Below are 21,061 nucleotides of genomic sequence, written 5' to 3' on the forward strand. Positions count from 1 at the left end.
GAAAATGCAGAAAGCCACACCAAGACCTCCAAAACAATGCTGGGAAGGTCAAGGGAAGACGAAGATGAAATCTTAACAGTATCATTACACTTTTAACGTGACATCAAACTTTGGAGTTGGGAATTTTTTTTTTTGGACTTTTTTTTTAAATAGATGCTTTTTAAATTCGGCTGCCAAAAGTGGAAATAAATATCCAAAGGAGATGTTTATCCAAGTTTGCTTTTCTACGAATTTCTACCCAAAGTGACCTCATCCAATTCTGTGCACACTGGGGATGGTGTGCACAGGGGCCACCTGAAGGGAGGGTGAGGTACCGGTGGGTCCTGCCCCCCCGGGGCTGTTGGGCTCAAGGACAACGCCCAAACTTCTCCCTGGAGCGGCCACTGCTGTCATCTGCACTCACTGGGGTGTCTCTACGGGTCCCAGCCTGCTCTTAAGGAGGTGCAACATGAAAGAGGAGTTCAAACGCAGCATGGTTTTCTTCCGATTCAAGGGGCGCAGGGATAAGAGGCTGAGATGGTGACTGAATGCTGCCAGTTGCCTGCAGTGGGTCCCTTCCAGGGGGCCACACATGCAAAGGGAGGCCCTGGTGCTGACTCAGTGCTCCGCAGGGCCTGTGGGCTCCACACACGCAGCCTTCTTGTCCGGGGTCACCGGGCACGATACAGCTGGCATGGGAGGTGGGGGGATGCTGGTGAGGGTATGGAGGCTGCAGGGGTCGACGGGGGGGACAAGGGTCAGAGATTCAACGCTCAGCGTGTCAGCAGTGTCCTCACAGAGCAGGGAGATGGTGGGCTGTGGGGCAGGGATGAGGCTGGGGGACAGGTTGGCAGTCTCCATGTCCGCACTCCTGGTCAAACTCTTGGTAGGCTTGGAGTCTGCTTCTGTTTCGTTGACGATCTCCAGCTGGTCAGGAAAGTGAGGCAGAGGCTGTTCTGGAGTTGTGGGGGCATCTGGGTGGGGGGAGAAAAAACAGCTACTCTCAGCCCTCGAGATACTCTGCTCACACTGGTACCCTCTCTTCCCAACCTTAACCACAGCCCAGGGAAATCTGGGAGGGAGATGGCTCGTGTAGGGGCAGAGCCTGTCTCCACTTTCTCCTTTTGGGGACACAGATACTGCTAGAACCAGTCTTTCCAGGCCTGGGGAAATGTGTCAGGGCCCAGAGTTACCCTGACTTGTGATAGGAGGAAAAAATCAGGGGCTTGTGCAAAATCAACATGTCGATTATGAAAGTGCTGTTCCTGGGTGCTGAGACATGGCCCAGGCAGGCTTTATGTACAGGCCAATCTTGGAACATCTACCTGATGACAAATAACCTGTTTAGGAAGTAAATGGGCTCACCGTGCTTATAACTTCGGGCCATTTCCAGAGTCTATATTCGGTAACATTTACCTAAGAACCCACTGCAATATATATATACACACACATATATATATTTTAAAGGAATTTCTGTAGAACTTTTCAGTTTGCAAAACCAAAACAAAACCTTGGACTGTGGTGTGTCTCCTCCTCCTCCTCTAAGCGCTGAGTCAGTACTGTCAAAGGCCGTGACTGCCCTGGACATTCCTGTCCTGAGCTTGTCCGAGGGGCCATGTCAGGAGGAATTCAGGAGAGGCCCCACCTAAGTTGGTTATTTTTGGAGTGGCAATTCTTTTTGTGGTGCTTTTCAAAACCCTTGATTAGATTACAGACAGATTAATGGCCCATTTGCTTTCCAATGATGAGTTTGCCTGGATGGAAACACCAGATGCAACTGGAGTTCCTTGTGGAAAGCATCTTCCAGGACTTCAGATGCTGGTCATTTAAAAATTGGTAAGTTGGGGCTGGCCCTGTGGCTCACTCAGGAGAGTGCAGCGCTGGGAGCACCGAGGCTGCGGGTTCAGATTCTATATAGGGATGGCTGGTGTGCTCACTGGCTGAGCATGGGGCAGACCACACCATGCCGAAGGTTGCGATCCCCTTACTGGTCCAAAAAAAAAAATTGGTAAGGTGGCAGTGGGCACCGTGCTTGGAAAGCAAATTCTTATTTGGACGGCTTTTGGGGTCAAAAAGCAGTCGGCAGCAGGTATTGACTAGGTGGTGTGCAGCTATGGATGTGAGAGCCCTCTGGGCCCTGGAAGTGATGGCAGACACTTTTTGTTCAATGTGATTCCAGTTAAGTTAGTTTTTTTTTTTTTTTTTTCCCTCTTTTAGGTTAAGCCCAAATAAAACAGAACAGCAAACTGAACATACAGCATAAGAATGGAAAAACGAGGAGCAAAATAAAACCAAACAGCATATAGAATGGGCTGAAGGGGAGGAAGAGAATTCCTCTCATGGAGAGAATGCACAAGTGATAGAATCTCCAGGGGACACACTGGCATTTCTTCCCACAAGACTCTGGCCAAGATGAGCTCTAAAAGGTCCCAATTAATTTCTTCCTAAGGTCTTTCTTTTTTTTAAAGGAGAGAGAGAAAGAAGGTTCAGAAAAAACCACTGCATGGAGCTTTGGGTCTGTTCTCGCTCCAGGAGGGTGGCCCTGGGCACTAGTGAGCACTAGTGGAAAAAGTGATTCACGGTGTGATCTGAGCCCAGAACTGCTGAGGAAACACTACATACGAATTCTGGTTTCTCTGAATTCCAACTAATTTGTTCCATTCAATGAGGACGCCTTGTGGTGCGGGGCTGATTTCAGCTCCCCCAGCTCGTGTTCTGACCTAGCACAAGCTGCCTGCTGTTGATCAGGACATGCGGTTCCTTGGGCGGGGCTCACCTGCTCGCTCCTTCGCAGGAATGTGAGCATCTCTACGGACTTACACACCTGTGGATCCACTGGGAGGTTAGCTGCTGACCAGACAGTTTAGAAATGAGTACTTCTCCAAATGGCGCTGTCCTGCTATCTGGAGACAGAGTGGCAAGACATTTCCTTCACATTTTCTCAAAACCTCTACTTACGAGTTCCCTCTTGGCTCAAGTCTGCATTGCATGCAGATATTCAAAAAAGCTGGCAATCCTCTTTCCCTGATCCATAATGGGGTTTTTGGTGATGAGAATAATTAAGGATGTGGGAAAGCTATAGTAAAATATATTTAAAAAGCAAACCAAGTAACAAACAATACCACACACACAAAACTGGCTGCTGCTTTAGGAAAAGAACCAACAATTTTTATTAAAAGGGTTGATTTTTCCCTTAAAAATAGCCTCTATTTTTTTAAGTAGGAAAAAACTCTTACTCATTGTCTACAATATTGTTTTATTTTGTTTTTTAACTAAGAACTGCTTCCTGAGTGTAACCTACAAATTTATCCAACCAAAGGGGGAAGAAAAGGAGAACTCTACCAGGTTTTCACTGGGAGAAAATTAACCAGCAAGGACACATTTTGTTTTCTGGTCAAGTGCTGAGCTGCAAAGGTTATTGTTGAAAATTTGGCTTCGCTGGCCTGCTGGGGTTTTTCAGCTCTAAGGTCACAAGCTGGGACCAGGCCCAGGAAATGAGGGATTCAGAGAAAAGTCTGACTTCCTGGCCATGGGCTGGAGAGACAGATCTGAGGCTGGAGTGGGAAACCCAGGAAGTCCATGTTTCCCTGAGTAGTGGACAGGCCTCCTGTGGCTCTGGCCTGAGAAGACACCAAGGCAGCGGGTCCCCCAAGTGCCTGGTCAGCACCCTCAGAAGCTGATCTGCAGCTCTGGGCAGGGTCTCAACTGATCTGTATGTCAAGTGAGTGGTAGTTTCCAGTAAACACTTGGATTGGTTGTGCTGGGGCTGGGAAAGGTGGGCTGGGAAAGGTAGGCTGGGTGATGTGGGGGAGAAAAGGAGGGCCCATGCAAGCCAAGGGTAAGGCTCAGAGGAAACAGCTTTTAAACAAAAAAGGCGAAAGGATCCCAGCTGAGAAGCACAACAAGGTGGGGGGGTGGGAGGTACGCATCAGAAACCACAGAAGAAGCATCATGGAGAAAGCAGCTGCAGTTGGCCCTGGCAAAGGAGCCGTGCTGTTGGGGTGGGGAACACTACATGTAAAAAGGGGGACAATGGAGTCATCGATACATTTATAATGGAAGTTACTTTTGGCCTCAGGCTGGAGAGGACTGAATTTGACTTGTTTGAGCAAGGTCAGGGAAAAAAAGAAAACAATAAACTAGGTGGCTTCTTGGTTGCTTTTTACAAATTCTCAATTTTCCAGCCAACTGCTGCCCAACCTCCATGGACTACACTGGGGGGACCCTGAGGGGACTCGGGACAATCTGCCTCTAGCTTGGGCTGGCCGTGGTGAGGTATTTCACAGAGAAGAACAGTGTTTCCAGGCTGCACAAGTCTGGCCTGGAACTGACCCAAGGGTAAACGGCTGGGGGGATTTGGTTCTCAGATGACGGATGGCCAGAAAGGGAGTGGGAAGAGCCGGCTTTGGGGAAGTGGGGCTGGCTTCCTGAGTGGCTCTCTGTGCTCACGGCCTGGCGTCCTCTGGGCCCAGCTTGTGCAGACCCTGCCGATCATGAGAACAGCGTGGCGAGTGGACATCGTGGGCCTGTGGAGGCTACCGGAGGAGACCTGCCTGAATTGACTGTGCGTGGGTTGCCGTGGCGGCTGCTGGTCGAAGCACTAAACCCAGTGGCCGCCGTGACCGTCGGCCTCCGACAGGCTGAACACTCGCCGGCGTCCTTTCCTGCTACTCCTGACTAGAGGGAAAACACAGCGACAGATCATAAAGCCTGTAACAGTGGAACAGCGAAGGTGACACGGAGAGAGGGGACACAGAGCAGCAACAGACGCTAAACATCAATGAGAGTGCAAGGGGAGTGGGCAGCACCCCAGCGTGGGCTCACGGTCCCCCGTGCAGATCAGACGCCCCCACCCCACCCCCCCGGACCAGGCAGGGTTGGGACATCTAAGAACCAGATCATTCACTGTGCGACTTAATCGAGTCAAGGACAGACAAGTTTTGGGCCTGTCGGGAAGGAAATATCTGGAGTCATCAGCAACATCTGGTCTTGGTCAGAAACCTCAGGGGACAGAAGAACAAAACTGCCTGTCAGTTTTAGATGTGGACCAGCAGTTAAGAAATGAAAACCCTGTACCCTCAGGATGGTCTGAGGAGAGAAGGGTGTGTGGTTGGAGGACTGTATCCAAACCAGCTAAGTATACCAAGCAGATTTCTGACCCCAACTGATGAGGCCAACAGGTCTCAGTGTCACACACTAAAGCCAGCAGCACAGCTCCACGAGTTCTGGGACAGCCTCAGTGTCCGAGGAGCTCCATGACACCGTCCCTCAACCATGAGATGATGCTCTCCGGGTGGTGACCTCGTGACCCACACCTTTGAAAACCAAGACTGAACCACAGCAGGAAATGCTGAGACCAGGTGCCATGTGGCCAAGGGATGGGTTCTAATCAGCTGAAACAGAAACGTTAGGAGCAACTTCCTGCAGAAGAAGAAACCATAGTCTCAGAGACACACTGGGGATTAGAGCAAAGCTTAAAAGTGAAGCTGTGGGGCACAGGCAATGTGAATGTACTTAAACGCTGCTGAACGACACTCTGAAAAATGGTTAAAACGGTAAATTTTAAGTCATGCATACTTGCCTCAATAAAAAAAAAATGCCATGGAGAAAACTGAGGAGAAAAGATAACACCTCTTACTCGGGCTTTCTGTCCCTAAAAGTGCCACTGGACAGTGGTGACTGAGTTTGGAGACATGCAGGTCAGGCTGGGTGTGTGCTGGGATGAAGACAGTATGTTCAGACAAAGGGTGCAGGGAGCAGATGGGGATGGGGAAGGAGGCTTCTGACACTGGGCCATCACCAGGAACCAGACCCTCCTTTCTTTCTGTGAAACCTCAGAGAGAGTCAAAGATGGCCATGGCTCCTAATCTAATGTGCTTTAAAAACAGACATCTCAAAGAGCAGGCTGACCTCACTCTGACGCCATTTTAACAAACAACTTTCTGTCCTCCTCCTCCTCCTCAAAGCAGCTCCACCGGAACGTGTGGGAAATCCAGCTAATCTGGAGATCAAAAGCGCAAGTGGCTGTTTAAAGAACTCAGCATATGTCACAGAGCTCTTATCTGAGGAGACAGCTTTCTTATCAGAATCCCACGCAGGGGGTATATGAGAGTGAGGTGTGTGACTGTGTGTAAGCATGTGACTGTGAGCATGTACATTTCCATGTGTATGACTGTGTGTTAGCATGTACATTTCCATGTGTGACTGCATGTGTGACTGTGTACATTTCCACTTGTATGACTATGTGTGACTGTGTGAGCGTGTACGAGTCATATGCGTCACTGTGTGGGTGCATGGGGGCAACCTAGAAGGTACTAGTATTCCTACTGGCTCCACATTTGGTTCTAAAGTTGTGTCTATTCCCTTTCTCACCATGTATTCTCTGTGATTTCAGCTTCTCAAAACCATAAAATGCTTAAGGGGAAAAATGCTGATTCCAACCCTGCAATTTTCTTACTAGGGATAAAGCGTAGCCCCAGCAGGCTGGTTATGCTGGATGTGTGGCCGACAAGATGCCAGGGTCCTGGACACTTCTGCAGTGCAATGTGTCCAGCTTTTCCCACAAGGCACCGCAGGATCTCAAATCACTGCCCTTTAAGGAAAGCGCTTTGGGATTCTTTAAGGAAAAGGGAAGATGGATATGCGCATTGTATGTTGAAACCAGCCATTAAAGTACCCTGGGCACAGCTCTAACAGATATACAACTAACGATGAAAATAAAACCCCTTTGCTCCCAGCTTTCTGGTTGGTTCCTCTGGTCATCAGAGACACAGTTTTGGCCCTTCCTTCAGTCTGGATTGTTTCTTGGCCCCTGATTTGAGGGCCAAAACTTGTTAAAAGAGCCCCTCAAGAGAACCCACAACTCTGTCTCTGACATGCAAAGGAGATTCAGAGGTAGGCGCTACAGGCACAGAGGGTACTCTGGGCAACCAGCAACCCCTTCCCCTCCTGGCTGAGGGGCCCGCCACCTGTGCTGGGCCTGCAGACTCTGGCCAGATTTCAGCCTCTTGGCTTGATGCCACTGCTGGGCCACAGGCCTTGGTACTGTTGGGCATGAAGACTGTTTCTCAAAAACAAACCACCCCCAGTCTGTATTCAGAATGGCAGATTGTAAAGGTAAATCCCATGGAAAAGAGGAAAATAAATCCACTTGTCTCCTGCAAGATAGCGGATTTGGGTCTTGGAGGACTTGGGTGAGATCTGAAGGTGACCATCCTCATGCACCCTCGGCCTAGTTAACCACTCATTTCTCGCTTTAACCTCCAGTGACACCACCTCTGGGAGCCTCCTGTGGCTTTTCTGCACTGACTGCCGGAGCCCCCTGCACGTTTTCACAATTGTACACACCACCTGATGGGCCTCAGCTGACCCTGCTTGCCTATGAGATTCATGCCCTGTGTCCCTAATGCCTGCACATAGTAGGGACTCAACACAAACCTGAGTATTTAGAAAAAATTAATACTGTGGGAGTGGGGGTGAGGAACCCAAACCCAAGGTAGATAAAAATCTAAAAGATGAGCTGCTAAGAGGGCTGAGAGGCTGGCGTGGGCCAGTCTGGTAGGTGGACCTGCTGGATCAGGCTGGAAACCCACAAAACCAAGAGGGGCAGCCCGAGCCACTAAATCCCAGGAGCCCAGATCGAAGGTCCCAGGGAAGCTGAGAGCATCTGTATTTGAGATAAACATGGGCATCTTTCAAACCCAGGCAGGAAGTCTTTGAGCTGCGCAGATGGTGGAGGCGGAAAACCCAACCAAGTATCCGTTGGCTTTACTCCCTCATCTGGGAACAAACCCACATGGGCTGGCAGAGGAGACGTGGCTGCCTGGGGTCCACTTTGCTGATGGTTTTGGGGGACACCCAGGCCTTTCCCCCACAGGGCCCCGCAATCCAAGCCTTCTGCTGGCTGGGGCTGCACATGTTACTGGTCCTTTATGAATGGCGTGAGACTTTTCACTGGGTGCTGGGGGGACTGTACGTGGCAGATGAGGAACTGCACTTCATGGGCTGTCTCTTAACAGGGTCCAGACCGAGGCCAGGGTTCTGGGACACCCCTGGAGGTGCCTGAGACAGCCTTAGGAGCTACCTTGGACTCCTGCTTGCTAGCTGCACCATCCAGGACAAGCAGCATGACCTCTCTGAGCCTCCGTGTCTTCAGCTGTCTAGTGTAGGTGGAGTGCGCCAAGATTCAATAAAGGGGTGTCTGTAAAGTGCTTAAGGCACGGTGCCTGTCACACGGGGGGCTCTATTTGGGGAGGAGCGTAGACTGGGACACCATGTAGCAGGTGCACGCTGAGAAGGCCAGGAAGTGGCTGTGGAAGGAGCCCACACTGATGGGTGGTGCCCAGGCCATACCAACTGCTAGAACAGTGTGAGGGTGACCCCTGGCTTTTAATGATGTTCTTGTACAATTCAGGTTTTCAAAACTGTGGAGCAGAGCCATGGAAAACTGGGCCTGTCTTGTCACTTGGTAGATGGCACCTCTCTTGCACTTTCCCAACCAAACATCTGACTGTGCAAAGCATGGCTTCAATGGCAAAGCAACCAGTGGAGTTTGCTAGTTTCAGCTTCAAAGGGCCTGGCAGCTTCTTTCTACAATGGGGAGCTTCCCAGACCCTGGGAGGCTCCATAAACACAGGGACAGGAATGCTTTTGAATCAGTACTGTGTCCTCAGAAACCACTTTGAGGACAAGTGGCCACTTGGCGTGGCTACAGCTGTCTTCTGCTGTCCAGGCTGAGGACAGCGGGAGGTTAGGGTGGATGGGCTGGAGGAGAGGCCCTGGTGCTTCTCGCCCCTGCTGGCCCTGCAAGGATACCACTCTGGCAGATGATGCCCAGGCCCCCAGCAGGTGGAAAGTCTGGCAGGCAGGCCGTGCAGAAGCAGCCTTCCCTGATCAGAAGCTTGAACACTGGGCTGCCACCCAGGCTGATGTCAAACCCGGCACCTGGCAGAAGGGCTCCCATCCCCGCAAGAACTGCCTCCCTCATTCTGTCCTTGGCTTCCCTCCAGCATGGCTTGGGAGGACACTGGGCAGATGCTGGGACCATCTGGTTAGATCCATTCCTACAGGGAACATGGAAACCCCTCATGTTTTGTTCTGGATGGACTAGGGAGGTTGAAGTTTAGCATCAAGACAGGGAGGCGCTCATGGACTCTATGCTGTCTCCTTCCAGAATCAATAGCTGCGTCCCAGGGCGTTCATCTCCCTGTGTAAAAGGAAAGTGCAAGCTGCCCGCCAGATCAGTCCTTCATCAGGAGGTGAGTTATCTCGGTGTCTGCAGAGTTGGACAGGCAGGCTGGGCCTCAGGCTTTTACTGTCATGCGGAATAAAAAATGGGGACCTGTGCGCTCGCCTCGCAGGCCTGCCGGGGATGCACTGAACAGGAGCAGACACCTCGGAGGTCCTGACCGTCACTTATTGACTGGAACTGCCTGGCCACCTGACAGCCAGGCTAATAGCCCCTGGATTTCCGAGATGAGAAGACAAGTTGTTGGTAGTGTGCAGGGAATGGGGTGGGTAGGGATGGAGGGGCTGAGGCAGGACAAGGAAAAAGAAACTAGCACACACTGTAGACCCCAGCCTCGGGGAGAGGTACAGAGTTGAAGCCCCTTGTTACGTTCAGGGGAGCATATGTGTTCAGAGGCCCAATTCTGATAACAAGGGTCTTTGCTGGTTTCAGTTTTAGCCAAAGAAGTGAATGGCTCATCTGTTCACTTAGCTGTTGGCAGTGCCTCCTTAAAAATGAAAGACAGGTGTCCACAGCAACATTGGGAAGAGACCTTTCATCCCAAGTGCAATTGTAAGTATGTGTCTTTGGGTGCACACACAGACACAGAAATGTACACATGCAAGGCAGAAGATGGGTGCACACACGAGCACAAGAACACAGCCCTGCAGGCCTGCCACTGAGCAACCATGAGACCATGGTTAGGAGGGACACTGAGGGCTCTTCTTGGCTTCTGGAGGAAGCTCTGTCTGAATTTCCCAGCTATGAGTCTGGGAACAGATAACACCACTGCTTGAATGTGCAGCCAACCTGAAATCTGACTTAGAAATAGCTCAGAAAGGGCGGTCACCTCCTCTTAGCCTGGAGCAAGGAGAGGAGCAGGTGGTGAGTGGAAGAGGGTCTCAGTGAGGTGGCTTGAGGGTGATCTTCCTGCCTGGGCCTTGTGAATGTCAGTGGGAGACGGAGGTAAAGGATGCTTCATGGATGTTGGGGGTGGGGCGGCCACAGACAGGCTGGGGTGCCCTGAGCCACAGGCATGGACACCAGGCTGGGTTAACCCTTTGCTGGGAATGCAAAAGCTGAAAACACTGGAAAGAGAGGTGTTGAAGGGATGGCGCTGAGGGCCCTCAACCGCCCTGGCACTCTCTGGCAGTGGCCCATGCCATCAGTTCATAACTTAACGAGAGGTGGGTGAGGTGCCCCTGAGATACGACAGGTGAGGGCTCTAAATTGGACCCTGCAGGAAGAGCAAAGGACACCAAAGTTCCCAACCGGGAGTTCAGGGACACAGTCTCCAGGGCTCTCCACACCCATGGCAGTGGTGCCACTGGGGGTGGAAGCATCACGCAGGCTTAAGGCCATCAGGGCTTGTCCCCGCTCCTTTGGCTGCATTCTGGGGTCCTGTCGTTCAGCAGACAAGCCCAGGGTCATTACTCCCTGAGATTGTGTGTAGTGCAGCAGGGCGCTCACGTGCAAGTGGCTCATGGCAGCTGAGAATGATGGGTGTGGGGGGCCCATGTGCACATCTCCAGGCTGACTCCCACTTGCCTGTGGTTCCCTCGCTTCTCCATCTTAACTGATGTAAGTTAAAGGTTGTCAAAATGTGACTCCTCCATATCCTACAAAGTCTCCAAAGGGCGGTAAGGTGCACCTGATTCAGACAAATTGATCCCACCAAACATTTAAAGATGAAACTGGTATGTTATGGAGGGAAAAAAAAATTAGCAGGGACACAATTCTTTTCACAGGGCTCCAACGATTGCCTCTGGGGGACCCCTCCTCACAACACCTAAGGCTTTGGAGGTGACAATGGGGTGGCTTGGCCCACCTGCCGCCTGTCGCCTCCAGCTCTGCAGCTCTGACAGCTCTGCAGTCAGTGAAGGCCTCGCAGTGGACCAGCCTGGAAAAGGAGTAATTCTTCCCCTGCTGGGAGCTAAATCCGCCCGTCATGGGCACCATCACGTTAAAGGGTATGCAGAACACCCTGAGTGACGAGGTGGGGCTGGGTGTCAGGGGTTGTGGCAACAGTGAGGGATCATGGGGTTCTCCAAACGCCCCCCACTGAGTCCCGTGGCCAATACCTGTTGGGCTCTGGGCCATGGAGGGAGTGGAGGATGAGCTGGCGCCGCCCGAGTCACAGTGGCTGGTGGACCCGCTGCCACTGGGGCTCCCACTGGCAGATGGCGGTGACGGTGAGGACAAGGATGGCGAGCTGTGCTGGTTTATGCACTGGGCCACAGCAAAGCCTGCAAGACAAGGCAGTACGTGAGTGACTAGGCAGGAGAAAAGACCTGGCAGGAGGGGATGCCCCCACCCTGTGTCTGAGACATAATGGGGTAAGCCCTGGCTTCAAAGGCAGGCCCAGGGGCCTCAATGTCAAGGCCAATTCTAAACAACCCAAACCCAGCTCCTTTGAAGTCTTTGTTCCCCAGAATGAGCTGACCTCACTGGTCCTGGGACCACCCTAGACACACTCTGAAGTTGTTTCAAGGAAAAGGGTACAGCCAGCCACAGAACCAAGGTCAGGGCAGTGAGCTGTAAATCTGAGCACCTGATACCGGCTCAGCAATGCACTAGCTGTGCCCTTGAAGGGGACACGCAGCCTCAGGGCTTCCGAGGCTCCTGATAAAGTTCACACTGAGATGCTGGCCATCCTCATGGCAGAATCTCCAGGCTTTGCTGACTTGTGCTCACTCTGCCAAAGGAAGGGCACCGGACTCAAGCTCTGAAGTCATAGCCAGGTGGAAGGGAGAACCCTGGGTCCCACTCTGCCCTGGTGGTTCCAGGGAGGTCAGGTTCAGGAGCAGTGGGAGCTCTGGGGAAGAGCTATTGACGGCAGGGTTTTGAATGGTCCTCAGAGCAACTCTGGGACTGGAGGTGGGGGCTGCATGCCCAGTTCTGGGGTTTGCAGCCCACCTGGGGAGTAGTCATCCTGGAGCCACACAGACCTGGGTGAAACTGCTTCCCCAAGTAGAAGCCCCAGACATGTGAACAGCTGTCATGTCTCTCTGAGTCTGTTCCCCAGCAAAGAGCTGGAGGTATCTTTACTTCCTCTCACCACCCCAGTGTTGGAGGGATAAAATGAGAAAACTTTTTTTTTTTTTCTTTTTGTCTTTTTTCGTGTCCGGCAATGGATCGCAACCCTCAGTGTCGCGCCCGTACCGGACTGGGACCGGCAACGGGATCACAACCCTCGGTGCCGCGCCTGCACCTCGCTCAGCCAGTGAGCGGGAACCGGTCTGTATGTGGGATCCGAACCCTCGGCGGGAGCACCGCCGCGCTCTCAAGTGGCGCACTGTAGCAGTGCGCCACCAGTCCGGCCCAAAATGAGAAAACTTTCATCAAGTCCCAGCACAGGTGCAGCTCAGCAAACGTATTATAATAAAACCAGCCCAGGAACTCCTCTTCCAGAGGATATAGGTTTTTCTGCAGACTATGACTTCTGTCCTTTTTACGGTCTGCTTGTCCAAAGGGCTGAGCCTTCTGACTTCACTAAATACATAAAATCTTCCACGGAGCAAATGCCTGACAATCCTAGGAGCCATGCAGACCATGGTGGTTCCTGCGGACCAAGCTACTTCTACCCTGTAATTCAGATGTAGCACCGAGTCACAGTGGGGATGAGGGGCAAGTCCTCCTTCCAGCTGAGAGAGGGGACTCCAATCCTCCTGGACATTCCTGCCAAGACTTGCTACTCCTCTAGTGAGTGCACTTGCCACACCAGCCCCAGACCTTGCTCAGGCCACCTGCACTGGCTGAACCTCACTCCCTTGCAAAGTCCAGCTGCCACTGATACTTTTCCAGAAGGCCCTATGGGTCCTGACCTTGCCTTTCTCAGAACTCGGGAGGGCAGCAGGGTGCTGCTGCTGTTTGGTAAGTAAAATTTTATTGGCACACAGCCACGGTCCTTTGCTTACACGCTGGCTGTGGCTGCTTTGGCACTGAGCAGCAAAGTTGAACATTGCCACAGAGACCGTGTGGTCTGCAAAGCCTCAGCAGCAGCAGTGTGCCCAGCCTGGTGTGCATAATGAGCACAGGCTCCGCCCCAGGAATGCTTGGACTTAACCCTCCTCTGCTCACATACCAGCTGTGGGGCCCTGGTACGTCTTCACCCCTCCCTCAGCCTCCTTCCCTGCATCTACAGATGGCGCCTGCTGCTCTGTCTCCCTTTTAAGGCTTGATGGGACCCCACATCTGGCCATCAAGGAAGGGCTGTTTGTACCAATGTTCATGGGAAGCTGTTTCTGTCTGAGGATCAGTTCCTTAGAAGCTGGTAGCCCTGTTTATACCCCCAGCCAGGTTTCGGGGGTGATGTAATGGCATGCAGCTCCTCTTCTGTAGAGGATATTTCCCATCCTCACCTACCGCAGAGGTCTGCTTGTGGAGAGAACAGCAGGATTAACGTACTTGGAGTTCTCAGGAAGAGGCATTATGTGATATATTGTGTGTGGGGGGCCGACTCAGATGAAGTATGGCAAACATCCGGCAAATCCAAACACTGCTCAGGAGGATTCCTTGGGGACAATATGCACAGCCTCACAGAACCAGTTTTATAGCTGCTTACTTCTTAATCACTTAAAGTGGTAAACCCCCAAGTTTATAAGCTGTTTACTTGCCTGGAAAATGAATTACCCCTTATCAAATCAAAATGTCAAGATGGCTTTTCCCGAGTTGCCTGTTCATCAGAGCCAAGAACAGAGGGCCAGTGAGTGCCATGACAGAGCCAGGATGAAACTCTAGATGCTCCTGACAGAGACCCCAGCCCGAGTAGATGAAAGATAGGGCTGCCACCAAGGGCCACACACCTCTTCCCTGAAGACACAGGTCTTCTCTCTTGCTTTCTTTGAAGCCCTGGTTTATTACCAAAATACCCTACATCTGGTTTACTACACAAAGACAACTGGAGTGGGGTGTGTGGAGTGGCACACGAGATGCTGAAACTGCAGTCAGAATACCGAAGTTCTTTTATCTGGGGAATGAGTTGGGGTTGAGCTACAGATTGGTAATAAAATTTGCATGTACTGAGAATTGAATAGAAAAAAAAAATCACCAACTTCTGCCACCACACGTTTGCAGGGTCTCGCTGACTGCACCTTTCCTTCACCTGCTGCTACTAAAAATCCCACTTCCCTCCTTTCCACTGTCTCCCCAATGGCACTGGGACCCAGAAAGGCACAGATTTTTTTTTCTGAGTGCCCAGGCCCTCCCTGCAATTTCAAGGCGCTCTTTCCAAAACTGATGTGGAAACTGCTTTGAGAGTTGGTGTGACACATCAGAAGGTCAGGAGGGAGGTGGAGAGAACTGAAGGTGAGCACCACAGCCGAAACATCCTGTCCTCTGGCTCTTGCTCTTCCCCAGCAAGGCGGGCCTTGATAAACTGGCTTTGTCGGACGAGCCAGAGGTTTTCTGGGCATGCATCAGATACACGTGGACTCCTGAGTACTTGCAAACACTTGGATGAACCAGAGATCATGGGACGGGGTACAGGAAAGCTGGCCTCCCGAGAGCTTTTCCAGTAGATAACCTTCTTGGCTCTCTCTAAGCATGTCTCAAGAACAGCCTATGAAATGGGGATCAAAGGCCATATAAACTTTCATACCATCTACCAATTCTACATCTAGGAATTCATGCTGTGGGTCACTGTGGGCAGAGCCACATATTGAACTACAAGGATATTCAAAGGGTTGGTATGTAGAACAGGGAACTGAAGGCAACTGATTCGTCCCATAATCAGGGAAAGGCCAAACGAATCCTAATACATCTAGATAATGAAATCCTCTGCGGCCAACAAAAAGGCTGGTATAAAAGAAGATTAAGTGTCAAGGGAAATGCTCAAGAAAGGTTAGAAAGAGCATGTCTACCCAGCCTCTGAAACTGTAAGCAATAAATTTCGTTTTCTTACAAATAAAAAAAAAAAAAAAAAAAGAAAAAAGAAAAGAAAAAGCATGTCCCATGTGCTCCCACTGTTGTGAAAAATTTGGGCTCCCCCTGACCCCTTGGCCAGAACAGAGAAAATAGACTTGGAGAGATTGAAGCTGAAGCAGTGAGAGAACCAGGTGGTTTTATTATTTTTTGCGCTTGCCTGAATTTTCTAAGATTCCTACTATGAACATTATTTTAAAAGAGAAAAAAAGGAGGACAAAGCCGCCTGGGAACTGGACAGACTCAAGCTCCCAGTCCTCAACTCCCCCTGGGATTTGTTCTGGCCTCTAAAGCTCTCTCTGGCCTCATCAAGAAGCTCCCCCAGCACCTTGCCAGACCTAAGGCCAGGCAGGCATGATGCTCCAGAAGCAGGCAGACCTAGGACAAGGGCAAAACACATCCCCTACTTTCCAGGAGCTCTGGGTTCTCGGGGGCAGGTGGGGATCTTCTTGTTGCCCTCTGGCCTCGTTCTGCCAGTTATTCTGGGAAGATGAACTAATGAATATGCCTCTGGCATTTGTCAAGCACAGAAATATCACGAAAAGGTCAGACTTCTATTTTAGGCCCACTGATAGAGGGAGCACTGGGCTTGGAGGCAGAATTCCAGGTTCAAGTCCAAGTTCTGCTCAAATCGGCTTTAAGATCTCGGACAACCCCACCCCCTCACCCTGCGGGCCTCTGAATCTCTAAGCTTCCTCTGCCAAGAACCAGGCTACTATGCTGTTCAGGATCCAGAGCAGGCTAACGGTGGCCCAGGGGCTGCAGACATGTTTTGCTTTGTGTGTGTGTGCGCGCATGTGTGCATGTGCGTGTGTGTGTTAGGTATCACCATTTATACTCTGGGAGATTTTACAATGAAATCTGGATTTTTGACTTAAAAAATGAAAAGATGTGACATTACTGGGCTCATTCCCACAGGGCAGCAACTGGAGGGAGCTGAACAGAGCTGGTTCCAGCTCCTCACAACTGGACTTGCCTGACCTTGAGGGATTTCAGCTGATAATCTCTGTTTATCCTGAGATTCTTGGTCAAATCCACAGGACTCAAGGGAGTTTTAACCTCCTTTTGAGTCAGGTCCCTTCTCAAACCCCAGAATAACAGGGTGGGTGGGGAGCATGTGGAAATGGCGCCACCCACCTCCAGCAGCCTTGGCAGGTCCTCAGACCTTGTGACAAGAACCGCTTACTTTCTGCCTTTGCTGGGCTGTTTCCTCAGTTTGGAATTCCTTTTTGCACCTTTTCCATCATCACAAATCCCTTCTCCATCCTTCCTGGCTCATGCAGTTCAGAGCCATCTTGCACAGGAGTTTCCTGGGGTTAACTGTTCTCTCCCCTGTGCTCCTGCAGTCTGCCCTGTCCAGCCTTGGGGCCTTGTCAGCTATAAAGGAGTCGGCCTGCCCAGGTAGGGCATAATAAACTTGACTACAAAGATGGTTAGGTGTTTTGTGCAATGACTATCATTACTTTAGCAGCTAGTACCTGGAATTCTCTGGGTTAGGAGAGTTTTGGACAGTTTCTGATACTGCTAGCTGTCTCCCAATAGCCATTTCCCCCTTTATCTGCAGTTAGAGAACCTGTATGGCCATGTGACTAAGTTATGGCCAATGAGACAGAAATAGGAGCAGCATGTGGGATTTCCAAGAAGGCTCTTTAACAGGAAAGGGGGTGCATCCTCCTCCATTCTGCTTCCTAGAACTTGGATGTGATGGCTGGAACTGCAGCAAACATACTGGATCCATGAGGATAAATCCTACCTTAGGGATGGAAGAGCATTGAGCAGGAAAGAGCTTCGGTCCCTGATGCATTTGTGTAGCCCATGACTACCTATATCCAGGCTTCTTTTACCTAGAGGGAAATGAACTTCTCTTTTGGAGTTGTTTGTACTATGTAGTTGAACCTAATCTTAACTTATATAGTTGGGGGAAAAAGCTTTGTTAATGGAGGGATGTGAGACGAGCCCTGTAGGGATGAGGGAATGGCTGACCCCCAGAGCTTCTAGCGCAGGGAAAGTGGCCCTGTACCTGCTGGGGGAATCTCGGCAGGATACTGTAAAGAGAAAGAGGGGAAGGGGAAGAGATGGGGAAGTGATCCTACCCATGACCCCCCAAATCTTTAGGAAATGCTCTCTCAACTTTTTGCAACATGGTGCAAGTGGGTTTTCGGGGTAGAAACAAATAAAGGGACCGAGTTTCTTCTGGGCTCACACCAGGCCACAGAGATAAACAGTGGGAAGAGCTTGGATGTGCACAGGCTAGAAAACTGGGTGGTTTGAGTCAAAGGTGTCCTGAATCTCTGAGTGATCAAGGAGGCCCCAGCTGACTGCTGTGGTCTGCCTAGTTTGTGCCGTTTTGCACACTGTCATCACTCCAGGAATACTGGTGACGTGACTGAGTGCCACTATTTCAAGTTTTTTTTTTTTTTTTTTTTTTTAAACAAAAAAAAAAAAAAAATACCCTTGGGAAGATATGAAAACTACCTAAGAGCATGGGGGATTCCACAGGGACCTTTTAGAGAGCTGAAGTGGAGGGAACCTAGTTGGGTTAGAATTCATTTCAGGGATTCTCCACTCTACTAAATGGCATTAACCTCAGCCCATAGCCTCATTCCATATAGACGCTCTTTCATATTACCTGTTTCCAGGAAGGATTTTATTTTAAAACCCAAACCCAAATGCCATAGATACTAAATACTGAAAGCCACTAAAACAAAAACTAAATGTGACAGTCCCACAATAAAAGGTGATGGAAAGCCAAAAGGTACACCAGGATGATTTGCAGCTATGGGAAGTTAATGTCACCATTTAGCTCTGAGCTTCCTGGGAGCCGAGACCTCGGGGAAAACTGTACCAAGTGACCTAGCTCTCACAACATACCAATTCATCCGCCAGGTTTCTGTCCCATTAAATCCTCCTGGGGCATGTCCTCGAAAGTAACTTCACAGAAAATACGGCTGCCTGACTGGAGATGGAACCTTATTCTGCAAATGACAGCCCTTTTCAAACTTTTTTTCCAAACAGTGAAACTCCAATTTATACATGAGAGGAAGATGGAACTGCTGTGCCACCACGATGCCCTGCCCAGGAGGGGCTTCCCTCTCCCTTCCAGACACCTCTGTGAATCTTACTTTTGAAAATCACAGATACAGCAAGGCTGGCCGGGTAATGTAAGTGAATGAGGAGGGGCCAGAGGTGAAAAGCTCACGGTCCTCTCATTTGTCCTCCGGTGTCCCTCATTTGAAAGAGACATGGGCACTGAGAAACAGTTCTCTTCTACTAGGAAAATAATAGCACAGGCACGTTACTGTGTGGTACATGGGACATTCAGCCTCGGTGTCAGGGAGGCAACAGGGATTGGTGGAGACTGGGGAAAATGGGAGAGTGTGCTCCCCAGCTCCTCCTGACTGCTGCTGCAAGAGAACAAAGGCCTCAGTGTGGCCAGTTTCCAGTTCTTCAAGAGAAGCTGGATATACAGATTTTCATGTAGAACCTCCTGATTTTTTAAAAATCTTGACGCATCCTTTTTTTAAAAACAAGAAGCAGGTAACTCCAAGCAAGTCAAACGAAGCACGTGTCCTATCTGTGTGAACATCACTGCACACCTCCACTCTGGGCTGAGACAGGGGTCTCCAGGCTCTACCTTGAACTGAGGTACCACAGGTTGGGACCACCTTGACCAAACTTCTGAGATGTGTGGCTTCGGAGTCAGGTACATGAGTAAGACATTGAAATCTCAGACAGAGGTGCTTCAAAGAAGTCTAGTTTTTGACAGACTCTTTTAGGAAAAAGCACTGTGATCTGGAGGGGGGAGCTGCCTGCCCTAAAAAAACTTAATGTTTATTTATGCTTGTTCCAGATTGCAAAACAAAACATAAAATAAAAACCGCCAAGGGCTGATTCAGGAGAAGCAACCCATGCATTTTTGACAGTCTCCAAAGTGAATGAGGACCACGGGGCATGGGTTCCCTGGGCTTGCCTTTCATTAGCAAGTTCATTCCGAGGCTGCAGCTCAGGTTTCTGACGATGCAGTGTTCATATTTTCTCACCACCCATCACGATGCTGGGAAACAGTAAAAAATCAATCGGCCTTGTGACCTCGCACACAAGCGGAAGACAGCAAGTACGGCCATAGCCTTATTTCTCCCTTCAATGGCCCCTTCCTCGGCTCTGCCCTTTCACCTCCCAGTGCAGTCTGCCAGGTCCCTTGAGTGAGAGGGGAGGGGCTGGGGTGTGACTGAGTCTGGGACTCCAGCCCACTGGTGACTCTGGACAGACTCCAGCCCATGAGATCTACAGGTGACACAGCTTTCTCGTCTATGCATGTGACTCAAGAGGTGGCTCTGAAGTCTCCCCCGGCAAGAGAAGAGCAACACCAAGGGTGGGCGGGGCTGGGGGCCATTGAGTGGGGGCCACCCCAGATAAACCACCTTAGGATAATGGGGCACAGGGCCAAAACCACCCACAACTGCTCAAAGAGCATGTGTTGGGGTCTGACAAAGCAGGGTTCAGATTCAAGCCCGACAATGGCATACCCACAGTGGGCTAGGTGTGGCCCAGGAATCCTCTTAGGAATCTGCACAAAAACGAAGGAATCTAATGACATGGGCAGGGCTGAGTTGGCAGTGATCCTGTGGGCCAGGCTGGCATCCCTCAGCAGTCCCCTCGCTCCCTGCTAGGACTCTGAGGGTTGGGTAAAGGCAGAAGACTTGGGTATTTGTATAGAGACTCCTGTCAGGCCCCCTTCAATGAATCTTAAATGATTTACTGCTTCAGGGTTGTGTGTACAAAACTCTGGGCTTTCAGGGCAATCTAAGGGCCTCTCCCCCAATAGTGAATTCTGATTTTCTTCCTGTGCACTGGCCCTGAAGAAACCACTTCCTGTCCAGCCCAGGCGGCAGATCTGCAAATCAGGTGCCTGGGGAAAGGGATTTCTACAGTCCTCCTCAGCCAAGCCTGAGCAGCCACCCCTGGCAACCCCTAGAGCATGGACTGGCTGCACCTCAAAATGCTCAAAGACTTTTATTTCTGGTTGCTATTAAAGGGACAATATGTCCAACATACAAAAATAGCTGTGAAGGTACAGAATCTTTTAGCTTATAGCTCTTTATCCATGGATAAATCCTCTTGGATTTTAAGGACTATACTTGAAAACCTGCAGAAAAGAAAAAATGGTCTTTCAGTATCTTGCTCTTCTCTTTGTGCCATCTCTGTCCTAACTGTGCCCTCAGAAATGTTTTTGCTCTCAGGTGAAGGCCTGCCTGTGTGGGCTGCCACTCATTGGAGAGAGTCAAGGTCTAAATGTCCCCTTGGCTGCTGGGGGGCATCTGGGCTGCCTCCACATGAGGAATGGTGCATCTTTACATGCTGGCATTCCTTTGTAGCCATGGACATGAACACCTCTCTAGGCCACAGAGGGTCAGCTGGCATGCAGCAGGCATGGGTGGACTAGATCTCTGAGACTTTCCCACAGTGGCACAATCTTGCTTTGGTTCTTTAGAACTGAAGGTTGCTAGGACTTGGGCTTTATTCCGAAGGACCAGGTCCCTGCCTCGCCCAGCCCCTGCCCTCTTCCGATCTTATTACCGTCTGTACATTAGTGAGAAAAGACCTCCACAACAGTCTCTCAGCCAACGCACTAGAAAGCTCATCAGCGACCATCTCGGCTGCCTCTTTTCTAAGGCAGCAAACAGGGCTGAAAGAGCAGCAAGAGGGAGGCGGTTAGACAGCAATCAAGGAGCACCTCCAGATGCAGAGGCTCCTAGACCCTGGACTGCTCTGGCCCGGGAGCCTAAGGAAACTGACCCAGGAACCCACTGATTGCAAGGGACGTCCTCCTTAATTCTGGCTGGCCAAGGAGTGCCTGATTCTTTGCAGCAAGTCTTTCTCACCCCATCAGCCCTGCTCTATCCTCTCAGGCCAACAAGGGAGTAGCCACATGGT

At 50.7% G+C, this 21,061-nt stretch overlaps 1 protein-coding gene across 3 annotated transcripts in view; it reads right to left on the bottom strand.

The window, feature by feature from the left end:
- Positions 1-588: 588 nt before the first annotated feature.
- The window catches only part of CLEC16A (C-type lectin domain family 16, member A), a 213,042-nt gene continuing 192,569 nt past the window's right edge, over positions 589-21,061 (bottom strand). For 2 of the 3 annotated variants that reach the window (XM_008593744.1, XM_008593737.1), the window contains 2 exons: positions 11,287-11,451; positions 589-953 (listed from right to left, as the gene is read on the bottom strand). In XM_008593744.1, coding sequence (XP_008591966.1) covers positions 598-953; positions 11,287-11,451 — 521 coding nt within the window. In that variant the 3' untranslated portion in view covers positions 589-597. Of the gene's footprint in view, positions 954-4,532; positions 4,657-11,286; positions 11,452-21,061 lie in introns of all 3 variants that reach the window. The other variant, XM_008593732.1, reaches the window with a different exon arrangement.

The sequence above is a fragment of the Galeopterus variegatus genome, unplaced genomic scaffold, assembly GCF_000696425.1.
Source record: "Galeopterus variegatus unplaced genomic scaffold, G_variegatus-3.0.2 Scaffold161, whole genome shotgun sequence".
Lineage (NCBI taxonomy): Eukaryota > Metazoa > Chordata > Mammalia > Dermoptera > Cynocephalidae > Galeopterus > Galeopterus variegatus.